The sequence below is a fragment of the Lytechinus variegatus genome, chromosome 11 (genome assembly GCF_018143015.1).
Source record: "Lytechinus variegatus isolate NC3 chromosome 11, Lvar_3.0, whole genome shotgun sequence".
Classification (NCBI taxonomy): domain Eukaryota; kingdom Metazoa; phylum Echinodermata; class Echinoidea; order Temnopleuroida; family Toxopneustidae; genus Lytechinus; species Lytechinus variegatus.
In genome coordinates this window covers 9,167,912-9,185,372 of record NC_054750.1, presented here as the reverse complement: position 1 = coordinate 9,185,372, position 17,461 = coordinate 9,167,912, and the positions used below count along the sequence as shown (strand labels likewise).

The 17,461-nt window shown below is 36.0% G+C and overlaps 1 protein-coding gene across 1 annotated transcript in view; it reads right to left on the bottom strand.

Moving 5' to 3' along the window:
- The window catches only part of LOC121424198, a 71,150-nt gene extending 55,596 nt beyond the window's left edge, over positions 1–15,554 (bottom strand). The window contains exon 1 of the mRNA XM_041619808.1: positions 15,253–15,554. Coding sequence (XP_041475742.1) covers positions 15,253–15,361 — 109 coding nt within the window. The 5' untranslated portion in view covers positions 15,362–15,554. The remainder of the gene's footprint in view (positions 1–15,252) is intronic.
- Between the last annotated feature and the right edge of the window lie 1,907 nt (positions 15,555–17,461).

The window sequence follows — 17,461 nt, the reverse complement described above, 5'->3', positions numbered from 1 at the left end:
GGTCTAAATCTCATGTCACAGCTAGCATCATCTGAGAGCATTTCCAAACAGCAGAGGGATGATGATGAAGATGAAATGAAGGCCATCATTAGAGCTGCAGTTTTTGTCATAGTAAATGGCATGTATCTCAACTTTAACAAAGATAAATTCCCGTATTATTATTAATTACCTCTCATTGCGAGCTGCCAGAATCTCTTGAGATGCTAATGCTGCATGACAAAACTTCATATCTGCTCTCTAGCTGCCGTAGGTCACCCATGATGCTATTTCTACTAGGTATCAGTTTGTACAAGGATCATGTATTTGGTCCAGAACAACTGATTGTTATCATGCATAGTAATGAAATTCAAAAGGAGATAATAGCTTACAAGTACACATCCATTGACCTAACAACACTCCTACAGCACCACTTCCAGTTCTTGAGGATGAAGCTGTGCAACATATAAGTAATAATATAGATCCTGGTATGTTATCCCTTTACAGAACATAAGGCTTTCATTGAATGGGTCAGATCAAAGTCCTGAAAATGTAAGAAGGTTTCCAAGAGTTTGATTACTCTTTGCTGAAGTTGAGACACTTAACTCCATTTACTATGACAAAAGCTGCAGCTCTAATGATTGCCTTATTTCAATTCTTCATCATTGTCCCTGGCTATATGAAAATGTTCTTGGATGATGCCTATCTTTTCCATTTACAGCTTAAGTTATAGTATATAGTATTGATTGTAGCATTTGAGGTTAGTGAAATATTGCTACAGAGAAATTGGTACCTTGATTTAGATTTATAAAATGCGTATCTAAATGCTGCTACTTTAGACAACTTCACCATTTCAAATTATATCATACATGATTTTTTTTACACTTTTGGCAATGTATTACTACAGTATATATTAAAGAGTGCTATTTGATTTAAATTTCACCTCGAACTTGTATTTTGACATCATCATTGGTCCAGGAATCAACTATTAAATTTCTGTTCATTTTCCACGCAGGTGAGTCTTTTTCCCATCAGAATCACTATATACCTACATGCCACAATCAAGTTATCGACCTATTTTCTTAAATTTCCAGCCGTTTTTTGACATAGTTCATTGACCTCTAACCCCTAAATATATTTTTCATGGCCATTATTTATCCTTATTTCAAAGTGAAATTATTAAACATCCAAGTTTTCATTACAAATAGCTATTTTTCTTTCTATTATTCACAAAAAATGTGAATATAATGGATTAATTTTTTGGGGGGAATCATGAATGGGTATATCAATATTTATTAACTTTTGACCTTTGACATTGGATATCAAAGGTGAAAGATAAATCTTTAATACTATTTTGCCTTTGTGCCTTTTTATCTTCTTGCAAAAATTGCTTTTTGACACCAAAATCACCAACATGCAGCGTTTTATCTCAGAGATACCATTATACGATATATATAGCCTATGTAAAAAGGTCATTGACCTTTGACCTTGAACTTTATGGATTAATATGCACTCTGGGTACTTATTTTCATTTTATTTAATCTTCCTGTAAGAAACTCTGCATTTTGACACCAAGATCACTAACCTGCGCCTTTTCATCTCAGAGATACCATTATACCGTATATGGTATATAATGTAAAAAAAAAGGTCATTGACCTTTGAAAGGTTTTGACCTTGAATTTCATTGGTGAATGAGCACTGAATGTACTTGATTTGATTTTATTTGATCTTCTTGTAAGAATCCGTGCATTTTGACACCAAGATCATCAACCTGCGCCTTTTCATCTCAGAGATACCATTATATCGTATATGGTATATAATGTAAAAAAGGTCAATGACCTTTGAAAGGTTTCGTTTAATGTGCATTCTGGTACTTAATTTCATTTTATTTGATATTGTGGTAAGAATTTGTGCATTTTGACACCATTATCACCAACCTGCGCCTTTCCATCTCAGAGATACCATTATACAGTATATATGAAAAGGTCATTGACCTTTGACCTCGAAAAAAAACACTTTCCCCAACCCTTATTCCTCCTAACTTTTTTTTGGTAAATGTTGACACCCATACCTACTTAAATCAGTCAAAAAACCATTTCCAATAATTTTATTCCAGATGGTTACTAATTATGGGATACTATTGGATTTAAATTTCCCTTCACTTATAACAAACCATGTAAAAATGGTTCATCGAACCCAAAATTAAGATTGGAATGAAATTATACGTTCACTTAAAACAAACGATGTAAAAACGTATCAACCAACCAACAATTAAGATTGGATTGAAATGTAATCATATAACAAACCATGTAAAATGGTTCAAAGAACCAACAATTAAGATTGGATTGAAATTATACTTTCACTTATAACAAACCGTGTAAAAAATATACATAAAATTAATGACCACCGCTCCAACCTGATGCTGAATCCCTAACTTATCAGACTGGAAATGATTTATTCGTTTTTGAGAATCTCCAAAACAGTGGAGGGATCACCAAAGAGAGAGGTTCAACGAACCAACAATTAAGATTGGATTGAAATTTAATCAGTTCACTAATAACAAACCATGTAAAAATCGTTCATCGAATCTAACAATCAAGGTTGGATGTACGTTCATTTATAATTCAGTAAAAGGATAATCAAGATATTGGACATGGTTAAAGGTTGAAAAGATACATTGGTTAAATAGTTCTGTTTATGGAAAGAATGCAACAGGATCATGAATCTCATTACGCAAAATTGATTAGTACATATTATTTGGGTTACAGCCCGATAGACCGCGGGTCCGATAGACCGCGGGTCCGTTAGACCGCGGGTCCGATAGACCGCGGGTCCGATAGACCGCGGGTCCGATAGACCGCGGGCCCGATAGACCGCGGGTCCGGTGCCAGGTAAAAATGGCAGAGGTAATAATGGCAGAGGTAAAAATGGCAGAGGTAAAAATGGCAAAGGTAAAAATGGCAAAGGTAAAAATGGCAGAGGTAAAAATGGCAGAGGTAAAAATGGAAAAGGTAAAAATGGCAAAGGTAAAAATGGCAAAGGTAAAAATGGCAGAGGTAATAATGGCAGAGGTAAAAATGGAAAAGGTAAAAATGCCAGAGGTAAAAATGTCAGAGGTAACAATGGCAGAGGTAAAGATGATAAAGATAGGCTACATCATAATAATTATCATCCATGACCGAACTCTTGTCGATGAAATGGGCTATAAAAACTGATTAAATATTATGTTGTTTTTCGTCATTTAAGATCCATAATCTGTCATTTATATATGACTAAACTCAAGCATTTTCTCGCCAAAATGATTTCAGTTAGTGACTGCATGATGAAAGAATACTAAGCTCGTAAGCAGAACAACGCTTTACATACAAACCCACGATTTTTTTAAATATAAACACCAATGTGTGCAGCCACTAACCCTCTGAAACGAACAAGTTCGTGTCTACGTCGAACTACTTTCATAATTTAAACTGGATAAAAAAATAATTGAACATTCTGTAATAAAAGTAATTTTTTTAAATTTCCATATCATGATGGATCATGATGAATAGATATTGATGTCATTGGCGGATCCATGGGGCACAGCTGGCCCGTGCCCCCCCCCCCTTGAGAGGTACAATTAAAATCTTAGCAAATATGCTTACTCAAGTGTGCCCCCTTTTTAAAGCGAGACCCTTTTCTGCTTGCTAATTATTTTTGTGGACGAGTTTGTAGGCGGAAAACTTTTTTGCGTGTCATTTTTCAGGAAAATGTGCCCCCCCCCCTGGAAAATCCTGGATTTGCCCCTGATTAGTGTGATACATTAAATGTAAATGATACAATCATTGTTCAGTCTTTAGAGCAATACCTCAATGCAGCTAGTACAAACGGATACCAGGTTCCCAGCAAAGGGTTTGACGTCATATATGGGAAGCTGTCCCATGACATTTTATGCACTAAATAATGGTTCATAATTGTTTTAAAAAATATTTCAGGAGCGTCAGTGAAATGATTTGTCTCTTGATGTATACTGAAGAAAAAAAAACATTTTGATTTTTTTTCTGGAAAATTACATTTCATTAATATTTTCTATACACCAAATATGGGAAAGCTGCTCGGAAATGACGTCATCATTAAAGTGTAAAAGTATAGCTTTTTTAATCTTTGATTTCCTAAAAACCTCACTAATATCATTTTATTTTTTCTGCTATTCTACAATGACTTTTAACTGAGGTTGAACTTCCCCTGTAATGAATTAAGTACAATCGCGATTAAGAGTGTGCTTCAAATTTGAATACTAATACAGCGATTTGACATGAGAAGGCCGTCCATGAGAGTCCAGAAAAAAAGATATTCTAGCCAAAAGATTATCAATTTGGTGCAGACGATCTATCTATGATTTTAAGAATGTCACCCTTTCCATTATTTTTATTTTCTTAGAACCTCTCCTAGTTAATCTATGTAGGGCTTACATGCTGGGGCTGTTTGATTTTTTTCTTGCATGGGGGTTTAAGACTCTTTTTACCTATACCATTATGACCTTTGCCATTTTTACCTCTGCCATTTTTACCTCTGCCATTTTTACCTCTGCCATTATTACCTCTGCCATTTTTACCTCTGCCATTTTCACCTTTGCCATTTATACCTCTGCCATTTTTACCTCTGCCATTATTACCTCTGCCATTTTTACACCGAGCCACGGGTCCGATAGTCCGCGGTGTGTGTAAAATTATGATCAGGACAATATAGTGAAATCCATGTCATCAAGAGGTCAAAAGGTCATTGACACGAGTCCATGGGGTTCTATAACGATGACCCACAGGACAATCGCCCCCTGACATCTACTTCAAGGAAAATAATATCTCCATATTTTTATCGTCGGGGACTGTATACCCCCCCCGGGAAATATGCCCTTTAGACGCCATATGGAGCCTCTAAAATGCCATCGACTTGACGACATGGCGAGATACTTTATCTCGCCATGTCGACTAAATAAGTTTATTATGTCCGCAAGGCGATTCTACGTTGATACGTTATCCTGCCAAGTCAGTCCACTTATAAAAAGGTATATGTCGACATGGCGAGATATTGTATCTTGCCAAGTCGACTTAAATATGTTACATGTCAACATGGCGATATGTCGGGATTCTTGCCGGGACTTGTACACTTCAGGGGCCTGTTGCATGAAATGGTCTTTCGTAGAACCATTCTACGTAAGAACGAGATATCGCTCAACTGTTTCACAAAGCCGATTTGGGCGATACGAAGAATGGTCCTTGGAAAGACACCTCCAGACATGTCCTACGTAGGCATGATCTTCTTTGCACACCGCCCGCCACCGTCGGCATTGAGAGAAAATGCGTTTACGGCAAGCCAGACTGACATATCACCTTTAAACTTATTTTTACATAATAAGTTATTTTTTATATGGGGGCTAGTGGTCATCAGTTTCAGGTCAACAGGACGACCAAAAACGCATGTCATTTAACCTCTCCGGGGGTATATAATGCAGGGGGATAATGTAGGCCCAAATATTTTTTTAAAATATGTCTTCGTTTATTCTCCCTCCGTCCTATCCCCACCCCTTTTCCATTAAAAAAAATAAACTTGAACTATCGAAATGGGCGGCAATATCTCTCTTACCCCTATGCTTTCTCATTATAGATAATTGAACAACATGAAAAACTTCTTTAAAAGAAATTTTGTAAGAAAAAAAATACATGTTTACAACGTTATGCAAAAAACAAAAAAAAAAAAGATACAAAACTAAGATGTTAAACATCTAAATCATTTATTTTTATTTAATTTTCATTATGATTATTATTTTTTGATGAGATTAATTTTAATCAATGAAAATTAATTCTTGGATTTGGGATAACTTGAGATGTGAAACAGTGAAACAAAACAAAAATCTGCACTATCAAAATAAAAATTTAAGATACAGATTAGACCTATATACGAATCCATCACATGAAGATAAGTTCATCAAATAAAATATTATGAAAAGTCCATACGAAGAGGCGCATTTTAAATCGTAGGGTAGGCCCCCTTTCGGCTCCTATGTTATGTTAAAAGAATCACGGTAGTCTCTATGTTGAACATATATATATATTGTATATTCTTATATATTTTTATATAAACTTCCATAAATCAAGTGATCAACTTTAAATATGACCAACGTTTATGATCGTTTTAATTTTTAGCATTTTTTCTGTTAATAGTATTTTCTCCATTGCGGATTGCACAACTTTTTCTGTGTTTTAATTATTATTGCAAAGCACTACTTTATTCACTTGGAAATGTTTGCAGCAATGTTCATATTTTCCTTCTCTTCGGTTACTCATCATGCAACTGAGGTATGTTTATACTCTAATCACTCACATTTGTACTTCTTGCGTTATATCTGACAAATAAAATAAAGAAATTAGATTTTTCACACGCAGCCTCTCATATTTCCCCTTTAGTCTCATACAATCAGACACTGTTGATTTTGTTTACTCCATTCAAACCCTATTTTACTCAACAAATAACATATTAACGCATAATTTGCTAAATTATGATTATACATAAGTATTCTATAAAAAAATACAGAATATTGAACTAATAAAATGTCGAAATTACTTAGTTAAATCAATTTTATATCGGACAAGGGTCTCTTTCGTTGAAATATCAATGAAAGGTGTCTCTAAAAGGACACCATGTTCTAAATAGATGAAATAATGAAAAATTCGATTTTATTCAGTTATGTTTGTGAATCTTTAAAGTTTTTTCTCTTTTTACCTCATAAACTAAGCTCCATACTTAAATTCTACAATCAGTAATAAATAAAACCTCATTTGATCTCCTTTTATTGAAATAAATGATTTTATGAAAAGTCGTCATTCGGAAATAAAAGGTTCAGGTGACGATGAAGACTAAATTTTTTTTCCGATACAATCGATATCAAACGATGTCGCGGACGTGGAAGACAATTTTTTTTTACTCCTTTATGTGAATGGTGTCTAAGGGGGGGGGGGGGCTCATGGGATGGGAGAACCTCACACACACACATATATATATATATATGTGTGTGTGTGTGTGTGTGTGTGTGTGTATATATATATATTCATTCTTTTAATTCGCGTAGTTTCGTCTTTGTTCTATTACTTGCTTTAGCTGCATGCATACATAACTTGTTAAAATGTTATAGTTTATATGAGTTCGGATTATGTCTCTGTTCTGAAACAATTTGCCTGTTATGTTTATTACACTGTTATTTAATTTGTGTACTGCACTGCTGCAATTATTTTCCTGTTCTATATTTTCTTGATTATGTATGTACGAAATTTATTTTCAATGAATAATAAAGATCACTACAAAACAAAAAAAAAATGCCTTCATGAAACGGAAAGCGCTGATTTGTCGCCAATCTTCCTATCTCGGAAGGATGGTCCTAGGACGTTCCTACGTATCGCTCATCTCGTCATGCAACAGGCCCCATATCTCGCCATGTGGACATATCGACTTGACAAGATAGAATACATTGCTATGTCGAAATAATAAGCTTATTAATTACTTAGGCGGCGGAAGCGGGGGGGGGGGCTTCCCCCTAAATTTTTAGTTGAGAACCTTTTGGTAGTCAATTTCTTTTGGTAGTCAATTTCTTTTCTACGCCCCCCCCCCCTAAATTGAGGTAGACAACCCTAAGATATTTTTGTCCCCCCCCTAATTTTGGTTGATAACCTTCTTTTTTTTTCCTTGTCAAAATGTTTTGGTGGTCCCTCCTAAAATTTTGGTTGATTTGCTTGTCAATTTTTTACCTGTGTCCATCCCAAAATTTCAGGTGGATCCCCTAAATGTTTTGCCTTCGGCCGCAAATGATTAATCAAGACATGGTAAGATAAGACATGGTAAGATAAAGTACCACACCATGTCGTCACGTTAAGGCATTTTCACAATTATTATTTTCATAATCTGGGGTAATTGTCTGGAGAGTAAATTTCCGGGGGGGGGGGGTAACAGTCCCCGGCGGTAAAAAATATGGGGATAATATTTTCCTTGAAGTAGTTGTCAGGGGGTGATTGCCCCTAATTGGCTTATTGTTATAGAACCCAGGCGCGGATCCAGGATTTCAAAGGGAGGGAGGGGGAGCAAATTTGACCTGATGTTTGGCGCCCATGTGTACTTTTCGAAAAATGGCGCCCACTCCCTCCCGGCCAGGCTAACTTAAATTATCTTATAATCACATAAAAAAAATAAAGACCACTTTTTAATGTGTTCTAGAAAAAAATCCATGAATACATAAATACCAAAAGGTAGGGGCACACATTCGCCATTAGGGGGGGGGGTGGGGCGGAAATTTGTTTCAACCATATTTTCCCCGGCCGATCGTCAGCTCGAAGATATTTTTTGTTTGTTTCTTTGAGGGGTAGTCCTCATTAGTCACTTCTTGCCTTTATTCTTATAAATTAATACATAATATCATAATCCTCGTTTATATGATGCGAAGCGCGAGCTAATTTGGGGGAAAATTTTATGTATTTTTTCCTAAAATTTGAACTGATTCTGGGCAATGTTTGTTATCCTGAAAAAGACATGTATGCAACTTAATAATTACTACGAACGCAAAGCGCAAGGGGAAATGAACTGATGAAAAAGACCTGTTAAAGTAGCATTTAACAATCAAATAATGCGAGCGCGAAGCGCGAGCTGAATCTTTTTGAAATTTTCACCCAAAGAAAGGAAATTATAAGCACCTTTTTAACTCAAGCAGAATAGGTATATGAGTAAACAATTAAAGCAAGCGCGAAGCGAGCGGAAAATTTCTAGATTTAGTCCTATTATATTTACTGAACGAGACACTCTATTCATGATTTGTAAATCCTAAAAAAGATGAGTATTAATAATGCGAGCGCAAATCGCGAGCAAAAAAATTATACGTTTTAAACTGGTACCTGTTAAGGACTGCTTGCACTTAGCCATGAAGGCGTCACATATTTCAACAATCAAAAATTGCGAGCGCGAAGCTCGAGTTGAACATTTTTGAACTTTTTTAAAGAAAGAATAGAAAATTTCAATCAGTTTTTGTAATCGAGAACAGGATAGCTATGTAATTTAACGATTGATGCGAGCGCGAAGCGCGAGCAGAAAAAAAATCGTGATTTAGACCTAAAAGTGGGCCACTCTGTTCATGTTTTGTAAATCATCAAAATGATGAGAAATATGGGGTCTTCCTTCATTAAATAATGCGAGCACAAAGCGCGAGCAGAAAATTTTTGATATTGTGATCTGAAACTGGATAATGATTTCAATTAGAGAACAAGTTGGGTATCTGAATCAACATGCGTGAGCGTGTTTCATATTTAGACCTAGAATCTAGGCATTCTAAATACAACTTTAATCATGAAAATCATGAAACTTTGATAGTCCGATCTGAATAAAAGAGTCGATTTCAGATTTATATTTCTGGCACTTTGTAGAAAAATTGTAAGGTGGATATGGATCGCACTTAAAAAAGAGCTGATATTATTATTACTTTGAGTTTTGACATAGGACCGGGACATCCTTACGACATGCCATCATATGAAAATGATGACTATCTTCCTATTGCTAAGCGCGAGATGAAACAAAGGGACAATTTAATTATTAAATTGATATCATATTTATTAATGCCTATATCTGATGATATCATGGCATAAAAACTGGACATTTCACTTTTGTGATTATGAATAGGATACATCAGATTATATTTTTAACCACTGATGCGAGCGCAAGTCGCGAGCTATACTTTTTGATAAACTGTCATGAAAAGGGGATTTTAAGTAGTCTGTTGTATAAACAATATTGAAACATTTATATAACTCGCCAATCAAAATGCAAGCATGCAACGCTCCAGCTGATGCGCCTTAAAAATCAGACTAGAAAAGGGATGTTTTGAAAACTTTATGGAATACTAGAAAATATAGGTACCTGATAAATCAAAATTTGCGAGCGCGTAGCGCAAGCAGCAAATGTTAACATTCAAACCATAAAATTGACATTTTTACATAGCACTTTGTAAAAACCAATTTGTAAATAACACAAAAAAAAAAATGAAAGTTCGATTTCCGAGGTGAAATATGTGTTGTATATTAACTTCCAAACTTGATATTCGAACTCCATATTGAACAAGATATGCAAATCACCTAATAGAGAGCGGTGTTGGCTCAGTCGGTAACGCGTCTGCCCGTCGAACCAAAGATCATGGGTTCGAGTCCACCCCGGGCGGATGACTGAAGCCAGTGCGTTGTGTGTAAACGTCTCTCCCATGTTTCATAGATGCAGGCTATGTTACAATGGAAAACACTCCGTCCCTCGGATAGGACGTTAAATGGAGGCCCCGTGTAGAGGAAAGTCACCACCTTTGCACGTTAAGAACCCACTGCACTATTCGTATAAGAGTAGGGGGTAACCCCGGTGTAGTGGTCCACCTGCATTCCTCCCAATCAGTTATATCGGGAGGAGAGACCTGCGGGTCATAGTGATTCAGTTCGCTTTTCGCCTCCCAGGCACAAGTGACGCCAAACAAATAATAATAATAATAATAATAATAATAGGCAATGTGAGCGCGAGCGAAAGTTTTATATAGTTGCACGAAAGATTTTTTTTATTTTCCAAGTCTTCCCCTCATCTTATTTTATGCCTTCGTCGTCCTTCTCTTCCTTTTCTCCTCTCTTTTCCCTCCTTTTTCCTTCTTTCTTTCCTTTTTTTTTTCTTTTTTTGCTCCGCCAAGAGAGGGTAGGGGGAGCTCGGCCCCCTGGATCCGCCTATGGGGACAAGGGGCGGGAAAATATGACAAGCAAAAAAAAAAGGTTATCATCGCCAAAGTGAGGTCATCGCGTCCCAAAATACATGTTTTATTTCGATTTAGAATGATGTATTTCTATGATTATCAAAGACCAAAATAGTAGGGGCACATTTGATATTGTGTCCCCCTACTATTTTGAGTAGGTGGGACACGTCCCCCTGGGATTTCCGCCCATGATGTAATATCAATGAGAGCGCGAAGCACGAGTGATTTTGGGGGGTTTTAATTTGGTTTAACTTCTCACCAGAGTAGGCCCTACTAGAATATTGTGAACGGGAGCTGTAGTTTCTGTACTGTTGTTTTAGTATACCCTTCAATATTATTAATGATAACCTCTAGGAAATGATGCAATCTTGACTAATTATCCTCATCAGTGGCGTATTAATTCAGCATGGGTGCAGGTGGGGGCCGAGGGCACCAAGAAAAAAAATGAAATGGGGGGGGGGGTAGACGTTAAAGAAAATCTGAGATTTTATTCTTGAAAATTACATTGAGGTATCTCACAAGGCCTAAATAAATAATGAGAACGCGAAGCGCAATGTGATTTTTTTTATAGAATTTTCCTGTATTTTATCCCGAAAGCCTAAGTCAGGGGCGGACCCAGCTTCCGCCAATAGGGGGAGGGGCCATTTATTTCACCCATATTTTCCCCGATCGGCCGCTCAAAGTTGATTTGTCCAAGTGCCGTAATGAGCCAACAATTTCGAGGGGGCTCGATATGGCGTATCGCATAAAATTAATAAGAAGTTGGCAGTGAGCGAAGCGAGCAAGCAAATATGTTGACACTTTTATTACAAAAATACAAGGTTGTGATAGATTTTGAAATAATATTTGGAAAATAATAGTATATTACATCCTAATCCCTTTCCTTTTCTCTCTATTTTTTCTTAGCCTTGATTCTCTCTTTTTTGTTGGGGGGGGGGCAAACGCCCATTTCCTGACAGTCATTTCCTAGATTTACTTTATAAGCAACATAAATGTGTTAAAATCTCATAAGCCATATGCAAGCTAAAAATTAAATTTCATGTATATTGTCCTGAAAATGTAACATTCTGGGCAATGTTTGTGAACCTGAACAGGACGCGTATGTAACTAGATAATTACCACGAGCGCGAAGCGCGAGAAGAAATGTTAAATATTATGGACTGGTCGAAAAGTTAGTCATTAAGACGATACATATTTCAACGATTAAACTGAAAATTTTTGATATTCCAACCTAAAAAGATGAGATTTCAAATCCCCCAATGGGACATTCGACATTCATTTCCATCTTTCTTTTTCTTATCTTTCTTCCCATCTTTCTCTCTTTTTAATATTATTTTCTTCCTATTTTTTCTTCTTCTTTTCCTTTCTTTTCTTTCCTTTCTCTTCCTCTATTTCTCTTTCCCCCATTACTTATCCCTCTGTCTTTTTCTTTCTTTTCCCCTTTTTTCTCTTTTATTTTTTTCTTCTCGCCCTCCCCCTTCCACTCTCTCTCTTTTTATTCTCTTCTTTTCCTCTCTTCCTCTATCTCTCTTTTTTCTTATCTTTCTTCCCATCTTCCTCTCTATTTAAATATTCTTCTCTTCCTTCCTCTTTTTTCTTCTTCTTTTTCCTCGTTTTCCTTTCTCCTATCTTTCTTTTCTTCTCTTCCTTTTCCCTCCTCTCTTTTTTCTCTTCTTTCCCCCTGTTCTTCTCCCCTTTCTTTTTCTTTCCTTTCCCCCTCTTATACTCTCTTTTCTATTATCTTCTTTCCCATCTTCCTCTCTCTTTTTATTCTCTCCTTTTCCCCTCTCCCCCTCTTTTTTTGAGCGGGGGGGGGGGGGGGTGGGTGAGGCAGTTCCCCTCGCCCCCCATGGTTCCGCACCTGATAGAACCCCATGGTCTCGTATCATTTGACCTTTGGACCTCTCGATGACATTTGATATAACTGATCATAATTTTACACGCACTGCGGACTATCGGACCCGCGGTCTAACGGACCCGCGGTCTATCGGACCCGCGGTCTATCGGACCCGAGGTCTAACGGACCCGCGGTCTAACGGACCCGCGGTCTATCGGACCCGCGGACTATCGGACCCGCGGTCTATCGGGATGTCCCCTATTATTTGTACATAAACAGTATGTAATTAGGAGTGGGCTATACATGGGTCAAAAATACTTTTTTTGTAATTTCAATATGGGAACAGTTTTTTTTTTATTCCTTGTAATGTATCTCAACATGAAATGACAATATTTTTTGTCTCGGGTCCGAGAAAAAAGTGTGCCGGGCCAAAATCCAAAATGGCCGCCAAAACCACCCAAAATCACAGTTTTGGCCACAACTTCTTTATTTGGTGGTCTTTTTCTTTGGTTTTGGTGTCTATTCATATGTATTTGGGGGCAGGCAATTTGTTTTTCCTATAATTAGTACTTTTAAACCATTATTTGTAGAGTTAAAAGGTAATTATACCTAAATTTTTCAATTTTTATAGCCCTTTTTCAGCCAATAAGTAGATTTTATCGTCCTGGGGTTCTTGGATGTTAGATGGTACGAGGTCAACAATAGCAAGCAGCTTCATAGAGCTATATCGCTTTTATTCCTCTACTATGGGTTTTACGGATATTTGTGAAATATATCTTAAATAAAAAAAAATGTTAATTATCCATAGGGGCTATACAGTATACAATGTACTGTACATACTGCACTGCATAAATGCATTGGCCACCATGACAAGGCATGTATATAGTGTTATACATGTAGAAATGAGCTCTTAGGTTTAGAATTAGATGCCTCAGAAATTGAAGATATATTTTGTCTCAGAAACTGAGGACATGTTTTGTCAAATGTGCTAATTAATTCAGGGGGCGGAGAAAGGTAATTAACCCCACATCATGGCATTTACACTGTAGATATTCTGGGCCCCGTGCATAAAAATTTACCATTATGTTAACTTAATGGTAACTTACATGGAATCCTTGGTTCTGATTGGCTGTTGATCAACGTTACCATGATTATATAGTTACCTGACCCCATGAACATAGGCCAGTTAGACACCACAACCAGGTAAAAAAAAGCCTCCAAATGAAGAAGATATGGCTACACGTAGATATGTGATGTACGTATATCATATGTGACATTTTATGTGCAATTTACGTTGCTGGTTTTATTATGTACATCAGCTGACAAGCAATCAAATTCACAATTCCCAATCTAATTTTAAACCTGAAGAGCTTACAATGTATTTCTATGACACCATATTTTATGTACAGGTCTTGTCATATGTCATGGTGGTCAATGGCAGTGTAGTATGTACAGTAACAGTACATTGTATACTGTATTGCCCCTATGGATAATTAACATTTTTTTATTTAATAAGATATATTTCACTAATATCCGTAAAACCCATAGTAGAGGAATAAAAGCAATATAACTCTATGAAGCTGCTTGCTATTGTTGACCTCGTACCATCTAATATCCAAGAACTCCAGGATGATAAAACCTACATTTGGCTGAAAAAAAAGCTATAAAAATTGGAAATTTAGGTATAATTACCTTTTAACTCTACAAATAATGGTTTAAAAGGGCTAATTATAGGAAAAACAAATTGCCTGCCCCCTAAAACATATTAATAGACACCAAAACCAGAGAAAAAGACCACCAAATAAAGAAGTTGTGGCCAAAACTGTGATTTTGGGGGGTTTTGGCGGCCATTTTGGATTTTGGCCCGGCACACTTTTTTCTCGGACCCGAGACAAAAAATATTGTCATTTCATATTGAGATAAGGTAAAAGGAACACAAAAAAACTGTTCCCACAGTAAAACCAAAAATCACCCATTTATAGCCCACTCCTAATGTAATACTAAAATAGTTACAGTGAAATCAATTATCCTTCATCGACTTTTCTTCGATTAGCATGATTAGTTTGTTCACCATTTTCTTTCCTTGACGGAGAACATATCACTACAGATCTGTTTTGTAGGAACTCTGCTTCCACTCTTCAGGTACAAAGTGAAGTGATTTTTTATCGGCTATGCAAGTTGCATAATCACTGTTACGGACTAAAATTGCATAAAAATTATTCAAACGAAAGTACAAGAAAAAGTACTCCTCTGAGATTTTTTAGCATATAGTATACTAAAGGAAAGGCAAGACATCCCGAACTCCATTTGAATATCATCAAAATCAAGAGTATTATCCAAGTTTATTCAATATGGTTCATCTGGCGATCAGTGCAAACCCACCTACGTCCTCTATGTACATGTATAGTGAAATAAATATATCTATTTCACTACCTGATGAATAAATAAAGGGAAACTAGTTTAAATTGAACAATTAAGCCTTCTCCGTTGTTTTTTTTCAATATGTCTGTACGTGAGGGATGAAAAACGTCTTACGATGACATGGATGAGGTACTTTTTACTCAAAGTTGAGATGGACCTCCGAATATATGCTTGAAGTATATTGACTAATTAAATTTTTATGTGATTATAACAGCACATTTTCATGTCTTACCAGGGCTTGTTAACAGACACATAAGTGGCAGGAGAACCAACACTGATGAAGTCATTGCAACTGGAAGTGATTTCAGAAAATGGTAAACTTGGCGGACACCCTTCATCATATTCCTAGCTCCTGGTATCACTAGTTACTATGGAGAGATGATGAACATAATGTTGTTAAGACGTCTTATGCTTGTTGATCGCCAATTAAATGCAATCTTTTATCCGCAGCTTTGTGAATCAATATTTAGAATGTCAGGATTTTAATTCAAGGAATACAAATACGTGTGTCGTCTGTGTGAAGTTTCGTTGTTAGAATGTAATTTGTTTTCTATTTCCTCAAAATAAGTACTGAGCGTTTGAGGAAGTAGAAAACAAATTTGCATTATTGCGTTTGTGTAGAATTGAATCAAATTACATGGATTTCCTTTCGAACGTCACCAAATATATAACTCAAGTGAATGTTCTGTAAAAGTGTTAGTGGTGAATGGTGCATTTTAATGAATGACTCAAAAAGTGCTCCATGTGTTAAGATGTAATTCTAACAAAATAAGCAAGCGCTTGGCACTCGCATTAGAGGACTGTGGTGAGATATGTATACTCTGACTTTATGGATTCCTATAACTATAGTCCTTAAAATATCCATGAAAAATTTCAGCTCGCGCTTCGCGCTCGCATCATTTGGTCAGTCAAATACGTAGGGTCTTAGAGGATTCCTACAAATAACCCTTAGAATGCCCCTCTTCAGGTCTTCATGACTGTGTTTAGTTGTAGTTCTAACCAAATCAGCAAAGGATATCACTAGCATTAGATGACTATGGTGAGATATTTATACTCTTAATGGATTCTAAAATATAATCCTTAAAATTTCCTTGTTTAGGGTTAGTATATACAAAAATTTTTGCTCGCGCTTGCATTGTTTGTTTAGCGAGACAGTTAATTATCATGATTACAAAACAATTTGCTTATATTTTTTAGCGAGACAGTTAAGTATCATGATTACAAAACAATTTGCTTAAATTTTTAGCCCTCAATATAAAAAATTTTCAGCTCGCGCTTCGTGCTCGCATTATTTAATCAGTGAGATACATATCCGTTTAATGGCACTGCATGTCCTTAAAATATCTCTATTATGGCAGTATACCTGACAACTGAGCGCGCTTCGCGCGCTCCCTCAGTGACCCGAAATTTTTACTGGTGCCCCCCCCAGTGCCGTGACCAACGGTACGCCACTGGGCACAATTATTTTTTTCGTGGACGAAATACCCTTATTCTTTGGTTAATAACCTTGTTTTTTTTACTCGTCAAATGCTTCCGGAAAATGTGTCCCCCTTTTGGGAAATCCTGGATCCGCCCCTGCCACCACTTATCAATCACTTAGAGAATAAGCGTTAACAACCATATCCTATAAGTGTTACATGAATTACGTCTTTATCAAACATAATGGAATAAAATAATTCTAACTGAAAAGATCCGCAGAAAATAGAAATATAGGGTAAAGTTTAAAAAAAAATACAGAAACATTATCAGATTTTGGAAATTTAAAGTGCAAATATGTGTTCTGATAAATGAAATTGAAAATGGTGTTTCAGGCGAAATTAAACGATCAGCTCGTCGTCGCGAAATTAAATGACACCTTAGGGCCATTAATTTGAACGAGTTTCTCTCTGAATTGAAGTTCTACAAAATTCAAAGGAATGATATAGAACGGAATTAAATGCTAATGAATGAAAATGAAATATGTGTGCAGAGGGTGGACGAAATATTTCGAATTTGAACGTCCTTTCATTAATTTAATTGCAACTCTGATGAAATTGGACGGGAAAACCTATATTGATATAATTGTTATTATTTATATTATTGAAATTGAAATTAAAACTTTATTTACCACAATCTTCATAAAAAAACATACAAATCAAGAAATATAGATATTTCAACAAAATGCATTAAGTGAGTACATTTGAGAATAGTGGAAGGATCAATGAAAAGTTACAAAGATATATAAGTGATCCTGAAATTAACACAAAACACACAATTAAAAACAAATGCAGTCATGAAATACAGAACAAACAAACATAACATGTATACAATTGTATCTATATCAGTATTACTATTAATATTAGATTTTCTGCATTTAATGGATTTTAAAGCTTTGAAGAGTTTTGAGGAAGCTTATTCTGAATAATGGGACCCCTATAAAAAAAATTTATGAAAATATGTTG